General features: G+C 41.8%; 2 protein-coding genes across 5 annotated transcripts in view; both read left to right on the top strand.

The window, feature by feature from the left end:
• The window catches only part of nbeal2 (neurobeachin-like 2), a 38,423-nt gene extending 29,415 nt beyond the window's left edge, over positions 1 to 9,008 (top strand). For all 3 annotated transcript variants that reach the window (XM_061674902.1, XM_061674901.1, XM_061674900.1), the window contains 15 exons: positions 361 to 501; positions 593 to 723; positions 1,109 to 1,218; positions 1,308 to 1,425; positions 1,502 to 1,599; positions 1,712 to 1,825; positions 2,249 to 2,335; positions 2,438 to 2,547; positions 2,991 to 3,163; positions 3,505 to 3,599; positions 3,688 to 3,804; positions 4,879 to 5,034; positions 5,109 to 5,257; positions 5,850 to 5,985; positions 6,512 to 9,008. In XM_061674902.1, the coding sequence (XP_061530886.1) occupies positions 361 to 501; positions 593 to 723; positions 1,109 to 1,218; positions 1,308 to 1,425; positions 1,502 to 1,599; positions 1,712 to 1,825; positions 2,249 to 2,335; positions 2,438 to 2,547; positions 2,991 to 3,163; positions 3,505 to 3,599; positions 3,688 to 3,804; positions 4,879 to 5,034; positions 5,109 to 5,257; positions 5,850 to 5,985; positions 6,512 to 6,622 (1,846 nt within the window). In that variant the 3' untranslated portion in view covers positions 6,623 to 9,008. The remainder of the gene's footprint in view (positions 1 to 360; positions 502 to 592; positions 724 to 1,108; positions 1,219 to 1,307; positions 1,426 to 1,501; positions 1,600 to 1,711; positions 1,826 to 2,248; positions 2,336 to 2,437; positions 2,548 to 2,990; positions 3,164 to 3,504; positions 3,600 to 3,687; positions 3,805 to 4,878; positions 5,035 to 5,108; positions 5,258 to 5,849; positions 5,986 to 6,511) is intronic.
• Positions 9,009 to 12,330: 3,322 nt separating this feature from the next.
• nradd (neurotrophin receptor associated death domain) lies at positions 12,331 to 26,408 on the top strand. 2 transcript variants are annotated; one of them, XM_061674898.1, is made up of 7 exons: positions 12,331 to 12,517; positions 12,615 to 12,713; positions 18,846 to 18,978; positions 19,104 to 19,457; positions 22,812 to 23,010; positions 23,117 to 23,259; positions 24,542 to 26,408. In XM_061674898.1, exons 2-7 carry the CDS (start codon positions 12,675 to 12,677, stop codon positions 24,853 to 24,855), a joined length of 1,182 nt encoding a protein of 393 aa, XP_061530882.1. In that variant the 5' UTR covers positions 12,331 to 12,517; positions 12,615 to 12,674; the 3' UTR covers positions 24,856 to 26,408. The 2 variants fall into 2 exon arrangements, with proteins under 2 accessions (XP_061530882.1, XP_061530881.1); XM_061674897.1 differs by having other exon boundaries at positions 12,331 to 12,713.
• Positions 26,409 to 27,246: the final 838 nt, after the last annotated feature.

Here is a 27,246-nt window from a genome sequence, read left to right as displayed (position 1 = left end):
ATTTCCTTCAGACAGTTTGACCAAAGCTAAAAAACTGCATAAAAAAACGGTAGTAATAAGTAGAGACTGATATATGTGTTTTTACATCATATCAGCCACATTTTGATCTGTGTCATGCTAACTATGGCTGCCGGATGAAATTATTATGCAATTTAATGCCACACACACACAAAAAAACTGCAGTTAACTGTTGCAATGCTGCACTTTTTTTTAAGGCGAGGAGCAACAAAGTCGAACATGTTTTAGATTGTGGGCTTAAAGTAAGAGTAAGGAATTTTATTTGAATTTTTTTTTTTGTTTTTTTTTTTGCATCTCTACAAGCACTGCCCAAATAAAATGACTAACTCAGTTTTCCACCAGGTTTGAAAGCTTTGAGGACCCGACAGGCACCATCGACAAATTCCACTACGGCACGCACTACTCCAACGCAGCGGGAGTCATGCACTACATGATCCGCATGGAGCCGTTCACCACGCTGCACATCCAGCTGCAGAGCGGCAGGTGGGAATGACATCAGGGTGTACCAAGTCATCGCAGGCAGGTTCCCAAAGTGCTCTAATCCAAAAACTGATACATTGTCAACTTTGTTTAGGTTCGACTGCGCAGACCGACAGTTCCACTCGGTGGCAGCGGCTTGGCAAGCTCGCATAGAAAGCCCGGCTGATGTCAAGGAGCTCATCCCAGAGTTTTTCTACTTCCCCGAAATTCTGCAGAACATGAATGGTGAGTTTAGGATGGGTGTGTGTTGCTTTGCTGCATCGCACCAAGCACCTGCCTTATTTAGTCTACTGTGAACACTGGACAAGCAGTACAGAAAATGGATAAATGGATGGATGGATGATATTTTTACAGTTTTATGAAATAAGTTATACAAATGGGTCACTATGGCAGACTCAAGACACTAATTCTCACCATTGTGTTAATTTGGGGGGAAAGGTGGCATTTGTTCAAGTGGATGATGGAGGCCGCTAAAATAGTCGCTTTGCGCCAGTTAGGCACTTGTTCGGAACCAACGCTGACTTTATCTACGTTGAAACAGGGCATATTATTTGAAGAAATGTGGTATTTGTCTCAGAAAACACCCACTGATCCCGCCTTCTTGCTGCAGGCTTCGACCTGGGATCCTTGCAAATATCTCAGGATCCAGTGGAGGACGTTCTGTTGCCCCGCTGGGCCACGTCGAGGGAAGACTTCATCAGAAAGCACAGGAAAGCTCTGGTGAGACATTTGTGCGGGTTGTCCGTCCCCCCCGCCCCAAACTCATTCAAAACAGCTCTTCAAACTGATATCAGCGTGTTTCATTTCAGGAAAGTGAGCATGTGTCGTGCCATCTGCACGAGTGGATCGACCTGATTTTTGGCTACAAGCAGAGAGGAGACGAGGCGGCGAAAGCCCTCAACATCTTCTACTACTGCACCTACGAAGGTACAGCAGCCTGTGAATATTTTCTTGTCATCAGTAAGGAGAAGAAGGAGCTCACTCTTACTGGGCTTTTTCACAGGTGCTGTAGATCTTGATGCCATTGCTGATGAGACAGAGCGCAAGGCACTTGAAGGCATCATTAGCAATTTTGGACAAACGCCATGCCAACTTCTGAAGGTGTGACTTTCAAATGAACTCATCACATCTTCCCTTCGCACTTTTGATTGTGACTAGAATGCCAATCAGGTGCTCTTTGAAAAGCTGCAGTCACACTTTCATCTGCAAACAGGAGCCTCACCCGCCGCGTATGTCAGCTGCAAATGCAACTAGGCGGCAGTCGCGCCTGGACACTTTGCCCGTGAACCTCTTTGATCACCTTGATAAGCTACGCTCATTTGTGGAGGTAAGATCTACCCACCGGCTGATGAATTGAATTAAATACGCCTGACTTTCCAAGCAACAAGGTTTTCATGTGTGGTCTCGACAAATACATTACACGGACTGGAGAAAAGTGAATTTTGTGAAAAGTGAGATTTCCTAATCTGGCTAAATTAGCACAGCAATATATCTGTGAAGGTTTGTTTAATTGACTGTCGCCTGGCTACTTTCACGTTGACATGATCAATTCCAAGTCACTGATGGTGTAGTGGTACACTCGCCTGACTTTGGTGCGGGCAGCGTGGGTTCAGTTCCCACTCAGTGACGGTGTGAATGTGGGTGTGAATGGTTGTCCATGTCTATGTGTGCCCTGCGACTGACTGGTGACCAGTTCAGGGTGTTCAGGGCGCAAGTATAGCATGACCTTTCCTGATTTGTGTACCCCCAGGTGGTGAGCGATGGCATCCCTCTGGTCCAGGCGGTGGTACCAAAGAACCAAAATCGGTCCTTCATCATCCATGGCTCAGATATGCTGGTACGCTTTTGCTTGACAACTCTAGCACGGAGACAGCTTGCAACGCCGAAGGACGAAAGCCCAACTTTCATTTTCTTCGTCGTCCTTATTTTATCTTTGCAGGTAACAGTGAGCTACAGTGGCTTGATAGGAACACACAGCTGGCTGCCATATGACAAGAACATCGCCAACTACTTCACCTTCACCAAGGACCCAACCATTACGAATCCCAAGTGTGTCAACATTGCCTTTTTTTACACTCATAAATGTTATCATTTGGACAGCGATAAGAAAAGATATATTGTCATGTCACCTCAGCAGAATGTCAAAAAATGTTAGATGATTAATACTTAACAGTATCACACATAAATATCTTCCAGTGAAGTGAATAATCTAATCTTCATCTTTTTATCACATTTGAAGACCGTCAACAGGATAGAGAACATATGCGTGCAGTTTTTCTGTGAGGAAACATCTGGGATGTTTCAGAGCCTGTTTAACTGGATCTTTTTAAATTGACCTTGAACATGAATAACAAACACACATTCCAAAAAAACTCAAACAATGTGGTTTGGAGGCATTTGGAGATGGCATTTTATGGAGTGATGGTTTTAATGTGCTCATAATAGTCACATTCAGACTCCAGCTCACATGCACTCGGCCTGTTATTTTTCAGGACGCAGCGTTTTCTGGGTGGACCTTTCTCACCCGGCGTGAAGATCAGCGCTCAGGTTCTTGTGGTGTCTAATGATGGACGTCTGCTGTTTAGTGGAGGACACTGGGACTGCAGTCTGCGGGTCACCCAGCTGGGCAAAGGCAAGCTGGTGGGCAGGATCTGCCGGCACATTGGTAAGCTCTCGTGTATGCGGGCACTCAGTGCACGCTTCATTAGGCCCACCTGCACAAGCACTGTATGGACAAATTGAATAAAACATGATTTCATTTAACAATATGTATAATCCTGAGATGTGTTTTACGGTAACCATTCAGCCGTGCAGTGAATTTCTATACCACAATGTTTAGCATTTTACTACATCCCTTGTAGATTTCATTGAACTGGTTGTCTTGGGTTTCAATTTTTGTTAATGTTATAGTCAAATTGATTTGACTTGCATTGCGGAGACAAATTCCTTGTGTGTTTTGGACATACTTGGCAAATAAAGATGATTCTGATTCTGATTTCCCCAAAGATGTTGTGACGTGCTTGGCTCTGGATCTGTGTGGCATCTACCTCATCTCTGGCTCAAGGGACACGTCCTGTATAGTGTGGCAGGTGCTACAGCAGGTACAACAACAACAACAAAAAACATGTCGGCGCACCCAGAGGAGATAAGGATTGTCGTGGAACTCACTGGGTGTACTTTCCATTTTAGGGCGGCTTCTCCAGCACGCTGTCTCCTCGGCCTGTTCAGGTGCTTTGTGGACACGACCAGGAGGTTACCTGTGTGGCCATCAGCACGGAACTGGACATGGCTGTGTCGGGCTCAAAGGTCTGTAAATAGCTGCTACAAAACACACACATTAATATTAATTACATTAATACAGTACATACAGTACAGTAAGTAACTCAGAAACACTACTTGGATGCTATACAAATTAGCATGTAAAAAGAGACGTTTTTATTTCTACTACTCACTGAATAAAACAATGCGAGAATGAGGCAAATGTTGCCATCTTCTTCCGTACTTTTCTTAACCACAAGATTTTGTTCAGTCTGCTACTTTAAAGACACTGTGAAGTCATTTCCGGGATTTTTTTTTTTTTCGAAATCCATTAAATATGTTAAAAGTGTTGAAAACATGTGCAAAGACTGAGAAAAATGCAAAAAAAAAAAAGTCCTGAATTGCTGAGCTATAGCGTAAAACTCTTTTTCACCTTCTCAGTTGTCCAGATTTTCGGGGCAGGGCTAAAACGGGACCGGGCCCACGCAACGGAGACACTTCAGAGAGCGATAACTGTTTATTATGCACGCTAGCTCATGAGCTAACGATCGACCTGGTTAGCAAGCTAGCTAACAAGGCACCAATCTCGCCAGCGCGGCGTCGGCTCGTTCAGGAAGTCGGCGCCCTACTTGGTTTTGTGTTGTGTGTGCGTCCACATAACAGCAACACATCAGAGAAAGCTTACTGTTAAATTGACCTCTTGTGTCTGCGTGACACAGACACTTACTTGATTGACAGCTGATGGGGAGCATTCAGCGCACACGCCCACAGAGTTCCTCAGCTCGAGGGCGGGCTTTATTTTTCATGATTTTATATAATTGGCAATGTATTTATTTTTTAATCATTCCAATTTGGCAGACTTGTTAATAACACTCTGCTGAAAAATTAAATACATTTTTTGGTCCTTTTACAGGGTCATAATTGAAATTTACAACGGCATAAGTGGGAGGTAGTCCGGTAGGTGGTAAGTAGGTAGGTCGGCATATACTGTAGGCCGGTATGTAGGTAGGTCATAAGTCGGTAGTTAGATACTGTAGGTGGTTGCCGTGACAAACAAATATTTGTGCATGTAATTTCTCAAACTACACTTAACATGTTGCACTCTTGATTGTTGACCGGTAGGACGGGACCGTGATCGTGCACACGATCAGACGAGGCCAGTACCTGAGAACGTTGCGGCCTCCAGGTGAGCCCTCCCACATCTCCAAGCTGCAGGTGGGCATGGAGGGTCACGTCGTGGTGCAAACCTCGCCGGGGGAGCGATCCAATTCTACGAAGGTACATGAACACAGCAGGCAGACGAAGACTTGACGTTTAAACTGCTTCTCCAAAACGCTGCTCATTCGTTACAGGGCAAGGACTCCATCCATGTTTACTCGGTCAATAGCTGCCTGCTGTCTTCCTTCACCATGGAGGAGCAAGTCTGTGCTCTCCACCTGGTGTCTGAATACATCATCCTGGGCACCATGCAGGGCAGACTGCACATACGTCACCTGTGCAGGTAGATACCTTTTAACCTCTTAACTTCTCTCGATTCATAAATCAGTGACATTGGAAAGGCAGCCTTGGATGTGATTGACAACCCTGACTCCAGAAACTTGAAAGTTTAGCTGGGGAATTTATGAACTAATCAAAGTTGGCTTTTCATTGGAATTAATGAGAAGTTTTTGTTTGTTCTTGTCTCGCAATAAATACAGCAGAGTGAAACGGCTTTTCCCTTTGGGCATTATAAGTAGTGTAATATATTTTAAAATTAAAATTGTTTAGTACTTTACTCAACATGGATGATGACTAAAATAAACATACTTCCCTATGATTGAAAGCAAACTCTCTTGGTCTTTTTAGGCCTAATGGATTCCTCTTGGATTCTCCATGTCTGCTTCCCCAATTTAGTGGCTGATTTATTGGCTAAAAAACATTGAAGTTTCCTGTTTTAGATTAAACCTGCAATTTTGCACATCCATTTTCATGTCAATAAATGCATTCCCTATCTATCATGTATCGATTTACATGAAAAGAGCAGCTCAAGATCTAAAGATAAATATTGCAATGATTTTTTATTTTTTTTTTTTTTTTTTTTTTTTTTTTTACAGCCTGGCTGCCGCCGTCCCACCCTTGGCCTTGAAAGTCCCCGTGAGGAGCGTGTGTGTCACCAGAGAGAGCAGCCACATCCTGGTGGGCCTGGAGGACGGGAAGTTGATAGTGGTGGGGGCGGGGAAGCCAGAGGAGGTGAGAACCAGGACATGAAGTACTTGTGAGATGTGGGATCGTGTGGAAGTGAAGAAGTGGGGGTGGGTCGACTCGGTTACACATATGCTAAGTGCTTGCGGAGAAGTGAGTTGTTCTCACATGATAATGGTGTGCCGACTGCCGGGCGTCTGTGTGTAAACCACGAGTAACTACGGATCCAGCCACGTCCGCCGTGACGTCCTTTTATGTGGAGAGGACGAAATAATGCTGATGTCAACTAGGACCAGTTCTCTGGCCCTGTGAGGATGAATTTGAAGTCTGAACAGGGCAGTTGCTTATATACGGTAGTTGACGTTTGCCTAGGCCAGCACTGCTGATTCTGAAACTTCTGGGCAGATTACATTGACATGGCAACACAACAAAATGAAGGGAATTGACTGTTGGGAATATAAATGAGTACAATCTGTTGGAACAAATATTTGAATTTAGGTTGAAAATGTAGGCAAGCGCTTCTGACAGTGTTTGGGCCAGACTGAACGACCGTCTTGTCTCTGCCCGGTGTCAGGTTCGCTCGGGACAATTCTCCCGCCGCCTGTGGGGATCCACACGCCGCATCTCTTTGGTGTCTGCCGGCGAGACCGAATACAACCCCGCAACCGAGAGCGCCGGCAAATGAGAGCGACTCTGACGAACGCTTGTGGAGATGTTCTGCACCCACACGCTTATTATGGCTTTCTTTTTACAAGCCTGGGAACTTCTGAGACCAACTGAACACTCAGCACTTTTTGGTTTGTTTTGTTTTCTAATCAAGGAATAGTTTCATTTTTGGTTGTGGACTACTGTCTGTTTTTAATCAGCATCATTCCAAAGAGTGGCCTTGTTTTGATGAGGCAAAAAAGCTTGGCTTTCGAGCTTAAAAAACTGCTGTCAGACTGTACAAACCTTTCAGGAGGGACACACACACACCCACACACACACAAATACTTACCGACCACTTTTTTTCCAGTTTCTGTGCCAAGGCTTCTTAAAACTCCTGCAAACTTGAAAACATTTTGAGAGCTGCTTAATGCAATACCGGTAACTACCGCCTGATATCACCACAGTGGCCTAGCAATTTACCCTCCTGTCTTCAAAACTCAAATGTTACATTATTAAAGCAGAAAAGTGCTTTATTGGTCAAGAAAGTAATGTACATTCACTTTGTGTCGTTGATGTTGTCGGTTGAGGAATTAAGAGAAGTTGTCGTCTTGCACGATGTGGCGTATGTAGTAGTTCTATTTTTCTCAACCCCATGTACACAACTCACAAAAAGAGGCTGTTGTGAGTTTTACTGTTCGGTTCCTTGATCGAGAACAGCAAGCTGTGCAAGAAATTTCAATAAAAAAAGTACTGACGCACTGAACAGTTAGTAGTAGATATATAAAAGTTCAGAGGAGGTCAAATTAAGTTCACCTGGAAGGTTATTGTGCATGTTAGGTTCACCCTGAAATTTCACCCAAATACCGAATATCCCTTTTCATTGCCTTTTTGTGAGTGGCATTTAAAATATTCACCCTAAAATGTGCCTTTTTAGCTATGAACACTGATTGCAATCATTTGTGCGAGCTCACCATATGCCTCTGGTTTCAACACACACGCATGACTCACATGTGCAGAAGATGGTTTTAATGACATGAAGTCAAGTGTTGGCTGCTATTGCGCTGTTTAGAAAACATCTGAAGGCGGAATGAGAGCTTCGGAGGAATTGTCCTGCTGCGGTTGAAACACGGTCGTTGTTATGCAGCGGCATGACAAACCAACCAACTCTTTGGTTCAATGTGAGAAAAACAAAAAACAGTCAAGCAACATTAGGAAGAGCTCAGCCAGCCTTACAAGTTTATACTGTACTTGTTTAGCCTGTCCAAAAAAGTGTGTTTGTTGCATAAACGTGTGAGACACGTGCTGTTTGCCTTTTGACTATCGCGCTCCACATGTAATGAATGTAACATTTCACCATGCTATGCATTCATGCTCAAAGTTTCTGCTAGGTTTACTGTAAATACGCGCTGTATATAATCTGTCTGGTGTTGTGTGATTTTAACTTAATGCTTTGGACCAGCACTGCCTTCAATACAAACTTGATTTATATTATTCAGCCTTTGCATTGTGTTTTTTTGTTTTGTTTTGTTTTTTAAGTGAATGTTGAAAATACATTTTACTATACAGTACTAAGATTCCAGTTGATTTTTTTTTTCTTTCATTTATATCTTCTGAGTAGAGTAGTATAGTTGAACTTCTCCTTGTGCTCAGGTATCAAAGGATTAACTTTTTGTGACACAATCAGCATAAAATAATTTTAAAAATATATTATTATTGTTATACATATGTCAGTTTTAAACTGATTCCTGGTCAAAGCAGTAAGAGTCGAGAGCTGTACCCAATATTTTTGTCCATCATATGTACCGTCAACTGTTAGGTTGAAGTACAGCATTTTATTGTTTTTACATTTTACAATTACCAGTGATTAACCTCTTTTTTTTTTTACATTTGTGTGACAATTAAGAATGTTAAAAAAATAATAGATGATGCTTTGCTTTTGCTAGGCCCTGACCGATTATTCGTTTTTTTTTTTAATTTTTGCTGAATTTACGTTTTTTTCTTTTTACACATTACAAGATAAGACAAAGATAATGACATTCAAACAAACAATACAAAGTTGCAGTGTTTATGTGTGTATATATATATATATATATATATATAAATTTTTAAAATAATCAGCCGATTAATCAGTTATCTAACTGTTATCCTGCCAGATATCGGAATTGACATCTGTCTAAAAAAAAAAATTCATATCGGTCGGACCCGAGTTGCTACACTTTATAGCACAGGTGTCAAACCGGTGGCCCGGGGGCCAGATGCGGCCCGCAACATCATTTTATGTGGCCACCGAAAGCAAATCATGTGTGTCGACTTCATGTTTCTTGTGAAAATACCAAAATTGGTGTCTTGTATAATGTTGAGATATTGCAAGCATTTTATGTTACCAATCACCTTTTTGAAATAAATGTAATAATATTTGAATTTTTTTTATTGGCTTTTGATTCTAAAAATAGTTATCCATACCTACAATGTGGCCCACGACAAAAATTAGTTTGACACCCCTGCTTTATAGGGTAAGAAAAAATGAATTTGCTTGAAAAATACCTAATGATGGCTACAGTTTGGCCCTGGAGTAGATAATATCGGTTAAATTCATCTTCAGAGGTTCCAGTGTACGCATCCTTATCACTGAGGAACGAGACAATGATTCTCTTGTGAAGGAAGGAGGCCGCCGCATAGATCTTTCTCCGACGTAATCCGGGCCTTGCATGCGTCTGTGATGTTCGGCCCGTCGCAGTTGAAAAGGTCACTAGTGAGCAACATCACATTTTACTTCAGGAGGACACTTTGATCTCCTGGTGGGCCGAACATCCTGTTGGCCTCCCCGTAAACACCTCTGGGGTACAATTGAGTGGGGATGTGGTGGGGGCGATGATAAAACTGACCTGTGCCACCCCTACCCCCAGTCAAATACAGACCAGAGAACAGTGAATAAGGGAAGTGGAGTAGGAGGGTGAAGAGGGCTACAATCGCCTTTGAGAATGGTGGGAGGGGTCGACACCTTGCCCTCGCTTACCGGCAGCGTCTCCGAGTCCTAACCCCCTCGCTCAACCCCTCCAGACCCGAGGGTGCGCCGAGGGGGGTGCACGTTGCAAAATGCTGCAATTTTGGTGCTGTTCAATTCCTGCAAAGAACAACCACAGTCCTCAAAACAGCCTCTGTCTACGACCCCAAATCCGAACCCACCGTCAATTGTCTACCTCAACTTATCGCTCACTGTTCTCTACCTGTACAGAGCAAGGATTTGTTCTTCTTTCCAAGCTTTTAGTTACCCTAAAGTTCTAAATGTATACAGTATGCTGATAAATTATTTCAATTGGTTGTATTTGCAACTCTTTTCTGTAAAGGAACTCTGATTTACAAATTTCAATGAATTTTGTATTTTATAAATACTTAAATAGAAATCCTCGATTGTAACAACAAAGCCAATATAAAGTAATACAGATCAAATAGAGAAATACATCCTAAACATAAATAAAATAAAAACAAAATAACATAACATAGCCTTTAGATAATAACACAGAACATAAATCAACCACATAATTTTCTTAGAATATAATTCCTAAAGCCCTCTGACAAAATAAAATATTTTTTTTTCAAACACGTGGCCCTTATAAAGTAATGCAAATAAAATAAATAAACACTTTTGTGTGTAGTAATGAATCTCATAAAATGGAATAGAATAAAATCATGTAGCCTACTTTAGTTCAAATATGGAACTCATGTAACACAACACAGAAAATAAATAAAAGAAATAGAAAACAACAGTCTTGAAATGAATGAATCGATCAAATAAAATAATGATATCAGTTGAGTATTTCAGGCTTAAGTATTTCATGTTTGAAAGCAAACATGTTAGGTTAGCGAGATACTTTACAGTTTACAGTTGCGGCCTCAAGATCATTTGATTATTACACGAATACTATACTGTATATTACAAGATCAACAAGACTAAACAAAGTATAAATAAAAATATTTTTAAAAATAAAAACATTCATATGTGCGCCAATGTTTCTTTAAGTGTGGAACAAGTACCAGATGTACCCAGGCTCCCTCTAGTGGTATGCCAATGAATCACTGAAATAAATGTTCAATCTGTGCATAATGGTGTATGTTATGTTATATGATATGTTATGTGGCTTCAACTTTTTTTTTTAAATCCAGTACAATACTTTGTTAAATACAGCTCAGTTATATTTTACTTTAATGTACAATACATCGGTATCGTTTTTGATGAGAACTCGGGCCTACTGCTGTATTAAAACGTTGGTCATTATGGCGATACTTGGAGAGCTAAATCATTTTTGGGGTGGTTTTTGGTGTAAAAAGTTTGAGGACCACTGTGTTAGCAAGTAAAGTGAATAGTTATAAAGATTTTTACAGTTCAGTCCCAGTAATTAAAGTCACGCAAAAAGTGTCATCGGGTGTAACGTGATTTCTGAGACGGTTTCAACTCTGTTTTTCATGGAGCATAATTGGACAAAATGACAATTTCACAGGCTCTCGCATGCATGAGGGAACAAAAAGACTCCCAAAAGATGGCTGGAGCTTTATCAGAGTCGCAACGACGTCTCCCGGCCTGCGTCTTTGAAGTGCAAGCAGTATTGTGTCTGAGGGCTCTCCCCATTTGTTTGCCTCTGATGTCTGAGGCCCCCCCCCCCCCCTCCCCCCGCCATGCATTCACTTCACTTTACAAGGTGTGTCATTTAGCCAGTGTTGGCCTGCTAATCTTTTCAATTGCAGAGATCAAACATGGACGTCTTCTCGAGGGGGATCCTGTTTGGTTGGCGTGCTCTCTTTTGTCGCTGATAACAACTGATCACAGGCCGGTGCGACTATCCCCACACTTTAATGACGTTTAATCCCACATGGCTTTTACAACTTGGACACTTGATACACATGTGTGACGCATGTCCATCAAGTAACACATATTCATATTTATAAATCACGTCATGTTTACTGATGAATACTTCAATTTGCACTTTATCTAGCTTCTATATTTCCAGGTGTTATGTGCTGTATTGTGTATATGTGTATTCATCCATTTATTTATACTGATAGATAACAAACACATCATGAAGGTTTGAAACAAATATAAATTAGACGATACATTATTCTCTTTCACACTTGGTGTGGTATACTTTGGAACATGAACTGTTATTTTCATATCAATAAATTCATTGTTATTATCTTTGAAACGTGTTGTGGTATGCTTTGGTTTATGAGCGCTTCCTTTCAAATAAGAGATATGAATATAATAATAATAATAATAATGATTATAATGATTAGTTTTAGTATTGCTTTATATCAAATATTAAATAATTTATTTATAATATATAAATATAAATGGTAATAATAATAATAGTAATTATTATTGTTGTTATATTCATATCTTTATATTAATAATAATAATAATTATTATTAATAATAATATATTATATAAAATATATTAGAATTAAAATATTTTTTATTATCATCATCGTCATTATCTATCTATCTATTGAAAGACACGCATCGCTTTTATACTCTTGTTGCAAAATTGCACGGTGTGTTCAGGGAATTAAATAAAGTATCACTCGTATTTGGTGCTGCAAACAACGATGAAAGACAGGTCCTGTAACTCTAGGAGAGACCACGCCCCTGCAGGGATGCAGCCAATCAGGGGGCCCGTTTGATGTCCGAAGGCATGGGAGGAGGAAAATGTTTTAGCTGAGCGCGCAGCAGCTTTTCTCGCCTTTGCGGTGAAGGAGCAGCAGGAGAGCACACACACACACACACACACACACACACACACAAAGACACAAACACACGAACACATGCTCGGCCGCCGCATCCTGCGAGTTGAAACAAAAGAAACTTTGTGCCAATCGCTGAAAAGGATGGTAAAGAAATGACCGAGGGACTTTGAAGGCATCACTGTCTGTCTGGAAAGGCAAGACGAGTGTTGGACTATGAGCGAATTCTTCGCCTTTCCCAAGCAAAACAGACGTTTTTTCACAACTTTATGTCTTTTCTGGACACCTTTGTAGATGAGACTCTGCTGGTGCTGACTTTTTATTCATCGTTCATCACACGAAAAGTTGAGGAGGATGGCACCACTTCTCATCTGCGGCTTTATTCTTCTCAAAGTAAGAAAAACTGCTTACAATAAACCACGGGGCTTTACCTCTGTTTTATGTTTCCAATTATTGTTTATACTCAGCTAGTAATAATAGAGTAAACAATTTAAAAAAATAAAAAGTGACTTAAAGTTAATTCACAATGTTTTTTTTTTTGTTTTCTTTTTTTTACATCTAGTGACAAAAACCGTTAACTTCATGGCACTAAAAAAAGTTTCTCAGTCTCTCAGAGCACACTTCCTGCACACACACACAGAGAGACACACACGCACACACCACTAACAGCCTGCTGGGGAGTTTTCATGCTGGAAAACTTTTTGTTTCCTTTTTTTTTTTTTTTTTTTTTTTTGTTGGAGTTAATGTAATCATCTGTGAAAAATAAGAAATCCCGTTTCCCCGCTTTCCACTCACATGACACTTGATTTTCCACCCCCAGCCTTCACAATTGCCAACAGTTAAGATTAAAGCTGTCTGTAAATTCGTTTTGCTCGTTACTCTCATATGATGAATGATTTTTTTTTTTGGGGGGGGGGGGGGGGGGGGATAATTGAATTGAATTGAATCACGTGTCGTTATTGTTGTTATGAAATTGATTTCTGTGTGCAATGGAGACCGAATGTCACAGACATCTTCCCCTAAAAAGCCCCTGGGGCTTGTTGTCTTGTTTGGACATACACCCCAGTGAATACACTTTTGTGGGGGGGTTAAACATATCACTAACAGTTTAATAAAGTGTGATATGTTTAATAAAGGTTAAATATAAAAGAATAGAATTTTTAAAAAATACAAATAAAGTCATTTTTTAAAACGTTTTATGGGGATAATGTGCATGCCAGGCCAGTAGTCGGCAGTGTCAGTTTGTAAAGAATTGTATGCGCATGCGTACTAACTTGTTGCACAAAAAAAAAAGACCAATAAGACATCTTTTGACCAAGTTTTGCCAGAAAATATGTGAATGACAACTTTGGTAAGTAATACGAACCTGAAAGATGTGAAAATGTGAAATATTTAGAAGAAGCGTTGTAAGCACAAACAGAACTTTTAGTGAAGTATTCTGCCAATTCTTCCATTTGTTTTCGTCATGTTGTAACGTCCATGCGCACGCGCAGACTGAACCCTTCAATTTTTTTATTTTTTTATTTTTTAAATATCAAAATCACATCATTTATTTATAGGCTGAAAAACAGGTACACACAAAAAAAAAAACTGAAAATTACACTTCTTAATTACAATTGTTCAAATGTATTATACTTATCATAATCTCTTCAAGGAAAATTCAATTTACACGCTGCTGTTTAGTTTGTGTTTCTCAACACACAAAGAACCAGATATTTAAGTACCAGTATCTCCAAACCTGGGACTCGTATCGTGTAGAACAGTAGTTCTTAAACTTTTTACACCAAGTATTGTAAGTACCACCACAAAAAAATACGTAGCCCTCCAAGAATCACCATCACGAGCAACATTAAAATACAATTGCATACTAGGTCCAATGTACATCAAAAAAGAGGCAGAGGTTTTATTCCTAAAAAGTCTATTTAATATTATTGTACGCCACTTGAATGAATTAAACAAGCACTTAAATAATGGGCCAATTAAAATGTATCGCACATAAAGTTAAAAAATGGACTTGAATATATGTTTGTAAACAGTTCTAAAAGATTAAATGCCAATGTATTAGATTGTTTAGAGTCAATAAACCAGCAGATAAATGTATATGGAGGATTTCTTAGAATTGCCTGTAATTTTTTCACTCTTTGGGTGGACAGACTTTTGTGATCGAGAGCCAAATCAGATTTTTAGAAGGAACAGATGGGCGCGGTCATTTGTAAAAAAATCTTAAAACGTGTATGTAAAATATGTTAAATAGTTTATTTTAATAATAAAATAATAATTGGTGCTCATTTTTTAAATTTAGTAACCTATTTATAATGAATTAACTAACAACAGTGTGTAATAAAATATAAACGTTAAATGTATGTGTAAAATGTTATTTTATTATGTACAGTTAAACAACATATTTTAAAATGCGATAAAGATTGTACATACAAATGAATACATTTTGATTGATCAATATTACAAAGAAACGGCTCAATAAATGCAAATTTTACAAGACCTTTGATAATGTAAATACTCAGTGGGCCGGATTAAAGAACGGCGTGGGCCCTATGTGGCCCGCGGGCCGTACGCTGCACACCCGCTTTCAAATGGCTAATTCCAGGAGCGCTGTGGTCGCGTCAACGAACTCGGAATCAGTTTTCGATTACAAGCAGCGTGGTGTAAACGGCCCCCGCTCATAGAGTCCACTTATTGTTACTTGGGGCATCTCGCTGTGAAAATGTGGCCTCACTCTCAGGGTCTCAGCAACGCTGGGGTCTGGATATCCGGAATGGAGCAATTATCCTTATTTTCTCCCACACTGTAGCCCGTATAAAGCGTGCGGGGCCTCGGTTAGTTAGTGTGTTACCACAACATTTACATTAAGCAGAATTCCCCACCGGGGGAGGGGGGGAAGGGGGCGGATTGTGTATTTCAAGCACTTCACCACTCTTTCATGATGAGTCTCTCCTGTTTGATTTACTGTCATAGTTCTGCACAATGTAGCATCTTTTAATTTGTCCCTTATGCTCCCTGTATATATTTATGACAGTAATCTGCATGAAGGGCGGCCTGAGGTTGGGGGGGGGGGGGGGGCTCCACAACTTTAACCCCCCGCCCAAGCCTAAGCATACTGTAGTTCACGGGTCAGTGTGTCCACGTGGAGGCAAGCGAGAGTGCATCCTTTTGTGTGTTTATTTTCACGCAGATTAGATTAACTGCGGACAGGCCATCACGTGTGCTCAAAAAGAGAGCTTTGACTCACTTCAAAGCAGACAGAAAACATTTCGGTAAGCTTGGGTGAAGGCTGTGTGTGAGCGTGTGTGTGTGTGTGTGTGTGTTGACTGAGTGACTCCGGCAGCCGTGCAGTAGAGAGCCCCCACATTGTAAGCGCCGCTCCACCTCGGTGGTCCGTCTATTCCCAGTGGGGAATGAATCCCTTCAAATTGCAACTTCTTCATACACTAATGGAAGAAAAAAAAAAAAGCAACTGCGGCCCCCATTTGCTTCTTTTTCCAACTCTTGACTTTCTGGCCCTAAAGGCAGCAGATAAGCGCCAGTGTGCTTGAGTGAGTGCACAGCCACTTAAAGCCTCCTTCAAATGTGCACAGAAAGTCACAGCAGGACATTTAATAGCAGTTCAGCGCTTGATGTTAATCTTTTTTTTTTTTTTTTTTTGTAGAGACTAGTCAACTTGGAGAGATGGAAAAACTTCAAAAGTCCAACACAATCCTTTCATAGCGAAAAAGGATTTATGATGGTGACAGTTTAACTGTGGGACTGATGCATTATATCTATGGACAAATTGATGGTTGAGGTTCCAGAACAGACATTGCGTGACGTTAGAGGTTGGACTGGAGGATATACTGTAAGAGGGTTTTCATCTCTTCAAACTCAGTATTCCTGTCGTCTTCTGCATTATTTACATACATTGGTACTTACTTACAAGTTTAGTTTGTTCCATAGACCACACTTGTTAATCTTTCCCCATTGAAATGAATGGAAATGCCATTAATCTCTTCGAGTTCCACAAAAAGTTTTTTTTTTTTTTTTAAATTTAATTTTTTTTTTTTTAATATTGCCTCTAATCTAATGTACTGCTGTGAAACGGAATGGAAATGAAAATGGGTGGGACGGGGGAAGTAAATGTTTTTTCAAAAATGTAAAATTGTAGTAATTTTGTTCCAGTTTTACCCAACTTGAATTTTCCCATAATGACTCATTTGCACACATGTTTTATGCTTATCCCATGGTCGGAAAATCCTGCTGGTAAACATTACCCGTCATTCCATTCGGAAAGTCGATAATGGTTTAGTCACCACTCTGCTGCACAGATGAGTGTTCCCACACTGTGGATGGATGCCAAATTTCATCGTGTACTTGCCTGGGCACCGCCAGGCGTTTTTGGCAGCTCGGGGCTGATTCTGGCCTGCAAGGCGGGCCCAAACTCACTCAGGCGATGTGAAACGTGTCAGACCCCCGAACAGAATCGCCATCTCCAAATATTTATCAAAGTTAAGATTTAAGAGGAGTTCAATCTGTTTTCTGTGCTCCAAACGTGGTCCTGGTCCGGCAAATCCAAACATCTTTCTGGTTTCTGCCGGATGCCGCCGCCCCTACTCCCCTAATACGTCTGATCTGGGTTTTGTGGCTGGTGCTCAGATATCATCGGCCTCCTCTGAAAAGTTGGCTCTCAGCCCGGGTGTTGTTTTTGGATCCAGCCGACCCCCGGATACTAAACGCTTTCTGCAGTCATATCAGCTTGTGAGTACTTGAAAAGGGGGCTTTGGGTTTGAGGCGCTGCAGGTTCACGCATGTTGTTGGCGTTTCTTCAGACTTCAGAGACAAAGAGAGACATCAGCGGGTTGTTTGGCTGTTACTTTTCTCCCTTGAGGTTAGTTGTTAGACATCTGTTTGCTCTCGTCAACCCGCCCCTCCGGGGCACGGTGGGCCAATCTGCCTTTAAATGTGTGCATGTTTAAGATGCCTTGAGAACGGGGAGTAGTGAAATAGTGAGCCTCATCCACACACCTGCAGGGCTCTTGGGGACTTCAAAGGTCTCGCTCTCAAACAGACACTCGCATGCTGGGCAGCCGCGTGCAACCGACACCCTCGCCTCAGGCTGGAAGTGTCCCCTTGATATGCTTCCCCCACCTCCCACGTTTTCTCTGGCGAAATCCCACAAAGTCCAGCCATTGTCATTCATTCGCAATGAGCCGGAGGTGTCAAAGCTCTTCTTGCTTCCTCCTTTTCCCTTTCTCCCCCTCTTATTCGTCGCAGCGCTCCAAAGCCACCTGATTAAAGCCAGCCTCTGCTGTCAGGCGCCAAACCCCGCTGCACAATCTGTTAGGAATGTCTGATCTATCCCTCATGCCATAACTCACACTGGGCTCTCCATTACCCACTTGTAGATAAGGGCTACCAGCACTTTAAGGGGGCCAAAACCGTGGCAGATGGAAAGATTAAACAGGGGGTGGGGGGGGACCCTTTCCAGTCACCCACTGCCCTCATTTTTTTTTATCGCGCATGAGTGTGTCATTTCCAACATGTGGGGTACGGCCAAAAAAAGGAGCAAAGGCACCAAAGTGCATATGAAAAATCCAAAATGATGAGCACAGAAAAAGGTGTGATATACATTGGAATTTTGATTTAACAGACTAATAGGCGGGAGGGGTTGTCGTTAAATTGAAGCACTTTTTTCGTGGCCTAAAAACACCAGGACGATGCAAAATAATTGTTTTGTACTTTTTTCATGGCCTAAATACACCCAGTACAGTCCAACATTATTGTCAATAAAAATAAAAAAACAACAACTTTAAAATGTTTGAAAGCTTTTTAAGTTGATCCAAACTCACATCGCTAGTGCATGGAAGTGTTGCTTTTGAGTTGCAACTGGAGACTATATTCTGTCCGTTAAATCTGAAGTCCGTTAAATCGAGGTTCCACTGTGCCATCATTTCTAGGCCCTAATGCCGGTTGATTTATCATTGATTGTTTTTTTTTTAGGCTTTTTAAAATGACAATACATAATGCATACTTACATACATACTGTACATACATTCTCAAATGATCACTTCTATAACATTCCTAGGACATCACAATGTCTTATCGCCGGTGAACAATTTTTAGAACAGGTCCGCAGGTACTCGTGGTTCTGCGAGTCACCATGTTGGTGACCCTTAATCATTCTGAATCATCATTTTTGATGGGGAGGTGCAGCAGCTTTAGAAAAATACTGTTTAAATCTGCCAGGGCAAATTACATCGATTGATTGTTTTTTGGTTTTTGTTGTATTCAGAAGGCGTTCATAAAAATATTCTCGAGAAAATCAGTTTGACGGGACGTATGTGCTATTCAGACAATGAAAACAGGATGGTGCATATGTGCACAGTGATTATTTTGCATCAGACTGCAACGAAATTCTCTGATTTTAATGAAGAATTTGACGTTAAATTGACATTATTTTAGTTTTTGAATGCTAAATAACTAGGCCACACCATAACCTCCTTGACAGAGATAATAATACTTTTTGTTTCCTCGTAGGTTGTCTTTGGTGACGCTTGCGCCAGTGGACAGTTCACCGAATCCGGCGAGTGTTGCCGTGTGTGTCCTGCGGGCTTCGAAGTGGCGGTGGAGTGTGGAAAAGATGATACTAAATGTACACCATGCCCACAGGGTAGGCAATTATCTTCTAGTGTTACCCCCACTAATACAGAAGACCTTTTTAATTGTTGTCTTTGTCTGTGCAAGAGGCACATGTCAGACTAACGCCGCCGGTGTCGTCGTCTCCCCCACCCCCAGGAACTTTCTCCTCCTCTGAAGACCTCGGCCGTTGCCTCCCGTGCTCGCAGTGCCCGTACGGCGTCCCCACGTTGGCCACGTGCTCCGCCGTTGAGGACACGCAATGCGAATGCGACAGCGACTTTTTCTACTTCCGAGCCTACGGCCTGTGCGCGCCTTGTTCCAAATGCAAGCGTGGCGAGGGGGCGGCGCAGGAGTGCGGCCCCAAGGGGGACACGCAGTGCCGGCTCTGCGTCCCGGGAACTTTCTCCGAAGAGCACGCTAACACCAAACCGTGCCAGACCTGCACCCAGTGCACGGACAGCGAGGTGGAGATCCGGGCCTGCATGCCCAACTCTGACACACTCTGCATGGGTGAGTTGTGAGGAAAATACAGGGGGAGGGAACGATTATGACGAAAAACTGACCTTGCGTTTACAGTGCAATGACCTTGGAAAAGCTATGCTAGCTAACTTGCTGTCTATCTCAGTGTTTTCCAACCAGTCTGCTGTGAGAAAACATCAGGGGTGCCGTGGCAAGCTGTCCAATTTGACTTCATTGGTCTAAAACGTTGTATTTATTTACTACAAATAATGTATCTCTTGTTCAACTATCCATGTTAGTGACGCACTGTGACAGGCAGAACAATGAAATGCACTTTCACTAGGTGGGAGAAGGTACATTAACTTCATCCAACAGGATAAGTCATGACATGCACACAGTAAGAAACAATAGATTAGTGAGTAAATTGAGACAAGATCATCATTATTTCAGTAGATATACTTTTGTGGAATTTTTGTTTGGTGGTGTCCTGTGGGATTTTTCTCATGTGAAATGTGCCTTGGCTCAATAAATGATAGGAAATACTCGTACATTTTCCAAATCAACTATCCACTGACTGAACTCTTAAAAATCAATTACTTACCGTATTTTCACGACCGTATTAAAAGGTGCAGTCTCAGTTACGGGATCTATTTCTGTATTTAACACATACATAAGGCGCGCCGTATTATTGGGCGCAAGCATGGTAAAACATACGCTAGCTTAAAACATACGGTAGCATGCATGCACGCTAAAACAATGTTTTTAAAAAGGCAGCGGGAGCAAAAATGACTTCGGTTCTACTTTATTGACGTATTCAACAATATACTCACGTTATCTTTTTGATCAATCCTCATCCACAAATCCATCAAATTCCTCATCTTCTGTATCCGAAATGAACAGCTGGGCAAGTTCTCCATCAATCATGCCGGGTTCCCTCTCGTACTCGTCGGAGTCAGTCTCGTTGCCGGGGGGGCTGTTCAGCAATGATGCCGGCGTTTTCCCGCTTCCTCCACTCGCGAACCATCTTGAATTCTCTCGCGGCTGCTCGATTCCCATGTTCCGCCGCGTAATTGACAGCTAGCAGTTTAAACTGTGCTTCGTAAGTGTGTCTCTTCGTTTTCGGGGGTCCTTAGCCAAACCGACGTTGTTTTGCACAATGCACATACAGGCGCTATATACCTACGGAGGCCGTGCCTTTAGCGTCCGCATGCTGTCCTCAGTCATGTCCGCCTTTCCTCTATATACGCAGCGTGTCGGCAGGCAATGCTCCCATTCAGTCAAGCGCTCATCAAAGGCACACAACAACATTTACAGATTTTGGAACTCGGTGCGCACATAAGGTGCACCGTCCATTTTGGAGAAAATGTCAGACTTTTAAGTGCGCCTTATGGTCGTGAAAATACAGTAATCGATTATGATGCCCATCCCTAATTGTAACATGAAGGCAGGCGGGCAGGCACCCCAACAAAAGGACTTTTAGGAACAGTTTGGGTTTTAGGACTGTTTCCAATGGAAATGACAGAACCGAAGTGTACCGCTTGTTGGAAACAAGGTTGTTGCCAAACCGATGTCATTTGAAAACGTACAACATGCATGTCAGGAGCTGGTGATGTCGCTTTGTAAAGCAACAACACACATGGCCACCAACTGGATGTCCTCCAGTTTTCTTTCCAAAAGCTATTTTGAATACTTTCCCCCCCCCCTGGACTATGCTTCACCGTTTTTTACGCACACGTCCATGTCCTCCATTTACGCAGATGACCGTTTTCAATCGGAAATGGTAATGACGTTGTTTTCGAAAACTTCCACTTTGAAAACAGTTTTCACATGTGCACTCCAAAGCGCTGATGTCGTGCGAAAGTACAGCCAAAATGACAGTTTTGATCAGTTGAAACGAGTGTCACGTAAACGGCCTCTAAGAGATAAAAAGAATCTCAAAGTAGAGGGAGGACTTCTGAGGAAAAACACAGACATGTGTTCAACATCTGAATCCACACCTCACCAGAACTACGGAACTTCCCAACCAGGAATCAGCAGCAGTGAAGAAAACAGCACGAGTTCAGTGCTTGGTTAGAGGTTAACTGCTCAAAGGGCCAAATCGGGGGCGAGCCCACCGGCTCGTCTCCTGGCTTCCAAACGGCTCTCCGGGTGTTAGGTCATCTGTACACATGTCATGACTCTTTGACCTCAGAGCAGTCACCACCGTAGTTGGTGGCGTTTGAGCCTAAAATAGTCAAACCACGGGAGAGATACAGAGGCCCGGGGTAAATAAAAAAATAAAAATAAAATAAAAAGCGGTAATGGAAGGTTTAAAACGCCAGGGCAGTTCAACGACTGATGCTAATAATCAGAGACAGACCGTGCGTTTGGTACCTGGGCCTTCAGTCGGGGCCTACCCGACTACTCGGAGCAGGTCAGAATAAATATTTATACAAAAACATAAACAAATAAAATAAAATACATTATACTGACCAGAGAGGCTGATTGTTTAATGGATTAATGTGTGGAGATCGCCACAGATAGTGATTTTCTTAGTCGAATGTTGTCTGTAGCAAGTTTTGCTCTGCCTATCCAATGAGAGGACAGAAAACCGCTAATGTCTTTGAGAGCCTGCGCTCTGGCCCTGTGAGGAAAAATTTGAAATTTGATTGGTTAAAGAAACAACCCCATTACTAATACAGTGGTACATTGTAATACAGTGGTTCTTACAAGTGACCAGATTTAAAACCTTTTCGATAGGAGCCGATTTTCTTTGTTTTTGCGATCAAAAATTTGACTATGAGCCCTAAATGGTGGCAGCGAACTTCATAACTAGCAGCAGATAGTGAACAATTCTCAAAAAATGAGGCAACGTGCTTCTTTCAAGCTGTTTATTGCCAGTTTAAACATAAAACAAAGAGAATTCCTCATTGTGTCGTCAACCAAAACACAACTTAGCAAGGTCCGCTGTCTTAATGCTAACACACGATGCAAAACGCTATTGAGAGGCGAACAAAGCTAGCATTGATGTTGCGGTAGTTATAACCCTTCCAACAACGGATATTTAAATACAGACAGTGCTGCAACACACGTAGACAGATAATATGACAATACTCTCATGCATATATTCTTTATCCTCTGTGAAAAAACAACAACTAATATTACTGCAGTTTACTCAGTCAGTTTTGAAACTTTGTGTATTATGTATGTCTGTATTATACTGCCCTCCGGTGGCCAAGGCACATACGAAAAGGAACAAAATGTCAACGGGCATTGATGCATGCAATCGTGTTACAAAAACTGTTTCTTTTTTTTTTATGTTTTTACAATTGCAATGTTGCAGAGCGCTATTTTTCCAATGAAAGACCTCCATCAATACATGTCCGTCCGTATATGCAGATACGATAATTGCACTTCTGCCGTCAGATAAAAAGCTGCACATTCTCTCCCGCGACACTCCGAGCTGGTCCGGTGTGGAGGAGGTGACAGCAGGCGGAGGAAGTCCTGCCCCGGGGACGCCCAAGTTCACCCCCCAGGGTGAGAAGGGCGGCAACAACATCCTGGCCTACGTGTCGGTGCTGGCAGCGGTGGTTCTGGGCCTGCTCGTCTACGTCGCTTACAAGTGGTGGGTCCTCATCAGTGGTAGGCCCGTGTACTTTTATGGGCATAAGAAGGATACTAGAGAAAACGGCGGCTAGTTTACCTGAAATTGTTTCCTGGGCTCGTCGCAGCTGGCGTTCGTGTAAACAGAAGCAGGCTCTGTCCAAGGCGCGGGCGGCCGAGCTGGGAGCGTCTCCGGAGGGAGAGAAGCTCCAAAGTGACAGCGGAGTTTTCCTCGACTCGCAGAGTCTGCAAGACAATCAGCCCTGCAAAGGTGCGGTACGCCACTCAACAAGCACACAATTATAGTGAGGTTTCAAAACTTTTTCTCTGTTTTTTTTTTTTTTTGCTAAAGGTCTGTCTATTTCCTGAAAGAATGCACTGGAAAACATAGACCAGACTGAGACAAATTGGCCAATACTCACACGCTGTGGTGTCATAATAGACATTTCAAAGGGCCTTTATTTGCTAAAACGTAAATGCAATGCGAAACAGTCTTTATCTGTACCAGCGCCACATTGGAAACTTTTATATATACCTACCTCTTACATGTTCATGAATTATGTCATTAAAATGCACTTTAAAATCTTCTAAAATGCCTATTTGGTGGTGTGGGAATTCATCTGGCAATAATAACAAATTCGGGATCTGTATTGAAATTTCAATGTTGTTTCAAATGAGTGTTTGCGTACTGCTAACCCACAGCAGTGAAAACAGATGAAAACCAGTTATCCCAGGCACGGGGGTGCAAAGGCTGGCAGGGCAGGCGGGTGGCAGGGCAGACTGGGCGGCGGCCCTGGGCATCCAGCAGGAGGGGGGCATCCAAACGGACTTTGGGGGGGGTCAGTCAATCTCTGCAGTATATAAGCAATATAATGAGTGTAATTACTGGCAAAACATTATGCATGATGCCATTTAACGTTAAATCCCATTTATTCTACTCCATTATTTTCTTTGTCATGAAGTGATGACTTCAAGTTCAAAATAAAAACCAGATGATGTTCTCAGATTTCAAAATATCATGTTAAGTGACTCCAACACTGAACAGCCTTTACTGTTTTGTGAGAAAGTAAGACTATATCAGTGTTTTTATCGGCATAATTGATTATGATTATTTTGAAAAGGGATAATATCGATAAAATCAGCCGACCGATTAATCGGTTGGGCCCTACTACAGTAACTCACAAAAGTGAGAACACCCCTCAGATTGTTGTAAATATTTTATTATATATTTTCATGGAAGTGTATAGTGTAAATTTACTGTCCCCACAAAATACAGCCATTAAAGTCTAAACCACTGGCAACAAAAGGGAGCACACCCCTAAGTGAAAATGTCCAAATTGGGCCCCAATAGAATATTGACAAAAATATGAGGCGTGTACTCACTTTAGTTTGAAAATGTATATTGAGGCTACAATACCCCCCCCACACACACAACCCCCACATGCCCTGTCTTGGGCTGCGTAGGCTCCAGCGTATTTGAAACAATAGTCTTGTTCTCGCACAAAGGCCATTGGAGTAATGGCCTCGTGTTGTTTTGTTGTCCCTCCCCACAGGTACAAAGAGGGACAGCAAGCAGGACACCCGCCTATACATCAACCTGCCGCCCCACAGACAGGAAGAAGTGGAGCGTCTCCTGCAGGAAGGAGCGGGGCGTGGCTGGCGGCAGCTGGGCCAGGCGCTGGGGTACGAGGCCGAACAGCTGGACCTGTTTGGGCGCGGCGAGGCCCCCGCGCGCACGCTCCTCTCCAACTGGGCCCTGAAAGAAGGCTCCACTCTGGGACTGCTGTGCTCGGCGCTGGCTCGCATCGAGAGGCCCGACGTGGTCTCGGCTCTCAACTGCCCCGCGCAGGGCGCCTCGGTGGTGTGACGCGGTCCCCGCCCACGACCCGCACAGGCAGGCCCACTCGCACCGCTATGACAATGGAGCACGGCAGTTGTTTTGCCTTCCTTGGACGCTTATGAGTCTTTTTAACCAACAGAAAAAATAGTGTTATAGCCACAAAGTGAGATTTTCAGTCTGGTGCTCTATGAACTATTTCCTTTTGTTATCACCTATAATAATGTCCACGAACCACACAGTGTGTCTACAATCGGAACTGTCAATGTGGACTATTCATTCATTTATAGTATTCGATTTTGTCAAAATGGAAATTTGTGTGATATTTAATCAATGCAGTACATAATATTTGTAATAATCTGGGTGTCAAACTCAAGCCACATCATTTCCTGTGGCCCATTGAAGGAAATACAGTGTGTCGTGTCATGTTTCTTGCTAAATAGATTTGTTCTTTCCAAAAATCTGTACCAAAATTGCAATTATTCATTCACTTTAACCGGTTTTAGAATCATTTATTTACACCAAACCCCTACTTAACATAAACGGGACAATAGTGGTATTCTAAAATATTTGCGTGGCACTATTTTCCATGACTTATAATTTCTAATTGAATGTGTTGTTAAAAATCTATACAATATAATAACAAATGCAGGGACAATTGTGTATATTTGATATGACAATGAGATTATACATTATGTTTTTTTAAAGTCATTACGACAGAGGGAAACCATAATTATGATATGGCCCGTGACAAAAAGGAGCTAGACACCCCAAATTGTTTTTTGTTTACATACTGTACATGCTATTTCAACAACAACAACAACAAAAAGTGCCTTTCCTTGTTTTCTGCTCTCCTTGTGGTTTCTCATGCAGAAATCAACATTTAATTTGGAAGTATGCAAATTAGTCTTGGTATTGCCTTTTTCTTTTTTTCTTTTCCTCATCTAATGTCTACACAGCCATAGCCACAGGAGGCCGTTTGTTAAGTTATACGTGGCCAGAAAGAAAGTCATAGTCAATGATGATTAGAATTTCTCACAAAGGAGGCTGATACGGTATAACACGTGACAATAGTTAAGGACTCCAAACTAGAATGCATGCATAACGGAGATAATTGTTGACATAAAACACTTAAAATGTCCTTATTTGTGTTTGAAATGTTCTATTGTTTTGTTCTGTTGGTATTTCTTCAATAAGAGCAAACATGAAGAATTTAGTGGATGATAGTGACACTGTTATTTGGAGCTCTTCCTCGCTGTGATTGTAAATATCTCAAATGTTTTCCTCGCAGTAGCACACAGCGAGATTCAGGTTATCAAGACTGACGAAAGGGATTTACATGAAGACAGAACATCTTCCCTTCTCGCGTTTTGTATTTATTTTACCACCATTTTAAGTTGAAATCCTCCCGCCTTCCTCCAACACGTCTGTGTGTGTGACACTATGTGATGACCGCAGATGGTTTAGGTCATGTATGTTTTATTTTTTTTTTTTTTTTTTAAATTTCGAGGGGGAGGGGTTCATATTTCATCTTAACTGTGTCCGTTTTGTCTCGTTCAATGAATAAATCATTTGTAATAAAAGTGAATGCTCTTGTTATCTTTAAGCATGAGTGTGACATAAACTTTAGAAACAAATGTCGACCTACAAAATCGATTCTGCATGTAAAAAGATCATGGCTAAGATCATTTAAAAATACATATCTTTTGTAGGTGGCACGGCGGATGACTGCTTAACACATCTGCCTGACAGTTGTGAGGGCCTGGGCTAAAATCTGCGTGGAGTTTGGGTAGGAGTATTTATTTATTTGTGAGCTTAAAATTAAAGCTGGATTTCAAAAAAATGTAATTACATATGTGATTTATGAAACCACAGGAGTTAGCAAAGTTTTCAGGCCAGATTTAAATGTAGTGTATGCATAAAAAACACAATGCCGCTTCACTCTGCTTAGTTCTGGTTTTGGGAACATTCAATAAGGCGGCATCTGACTACTTGAGGGGTTTGCGAGTTTCACGGTCAATTAAAACGTCTTGAATATATTTAGGCCATTCAGAACATGATTTGACTTGAACTCACTGAAAGCCAGTGCAGAAATCTTAGGACCGGTGTGATGCGGTCAGGTTTCCTGGTACCAAGAATTTTCAGATTGCTATTTTTTTGTTTGGACAAAATCTTTGACAGTAAGTTACCAAATATATTTCCTTCCCCTTGTTGCTATAGCTCTTGTAATGATGTGCAGGTGTCCAGAAAAGTAACACGGGTACGCCTGCAGCCGATTCAACAGGCCCAGTTAAGTCCGAGTCACTTAGTTTTAATTGCAGGCGTCAGGGTTAAACTGTCAAGCTTCTTGGCGCCTCTGTGGAATATTTCAGTGTTTGTTCTTGTCGTTCGTTCGCCCTCTTCTCCTTCACTTGCTCCACT

Source organism: Phycodurus eques, chromosome 4 (assembly GCF_024500275.1).
Source record: "Phycodurus eques isolate BA_2022a chromosome 4, UOR_Pequ_1.1, whole genome shotgun sequence".
In the NCBI taxonomy this organism is placed as follows: domain Eukaryota; kingdom Metazoa; phylum Chordata; class Actinopteri; order Syngnathiformes; family Syngnathidae; genus Phycodurus; species Phycodurus eques.
The sequence above is the reverse complement of the archived record's forward strand: the minus strand, read 5'-3'. Positions and strand labels throughout refer to the sequence as shown.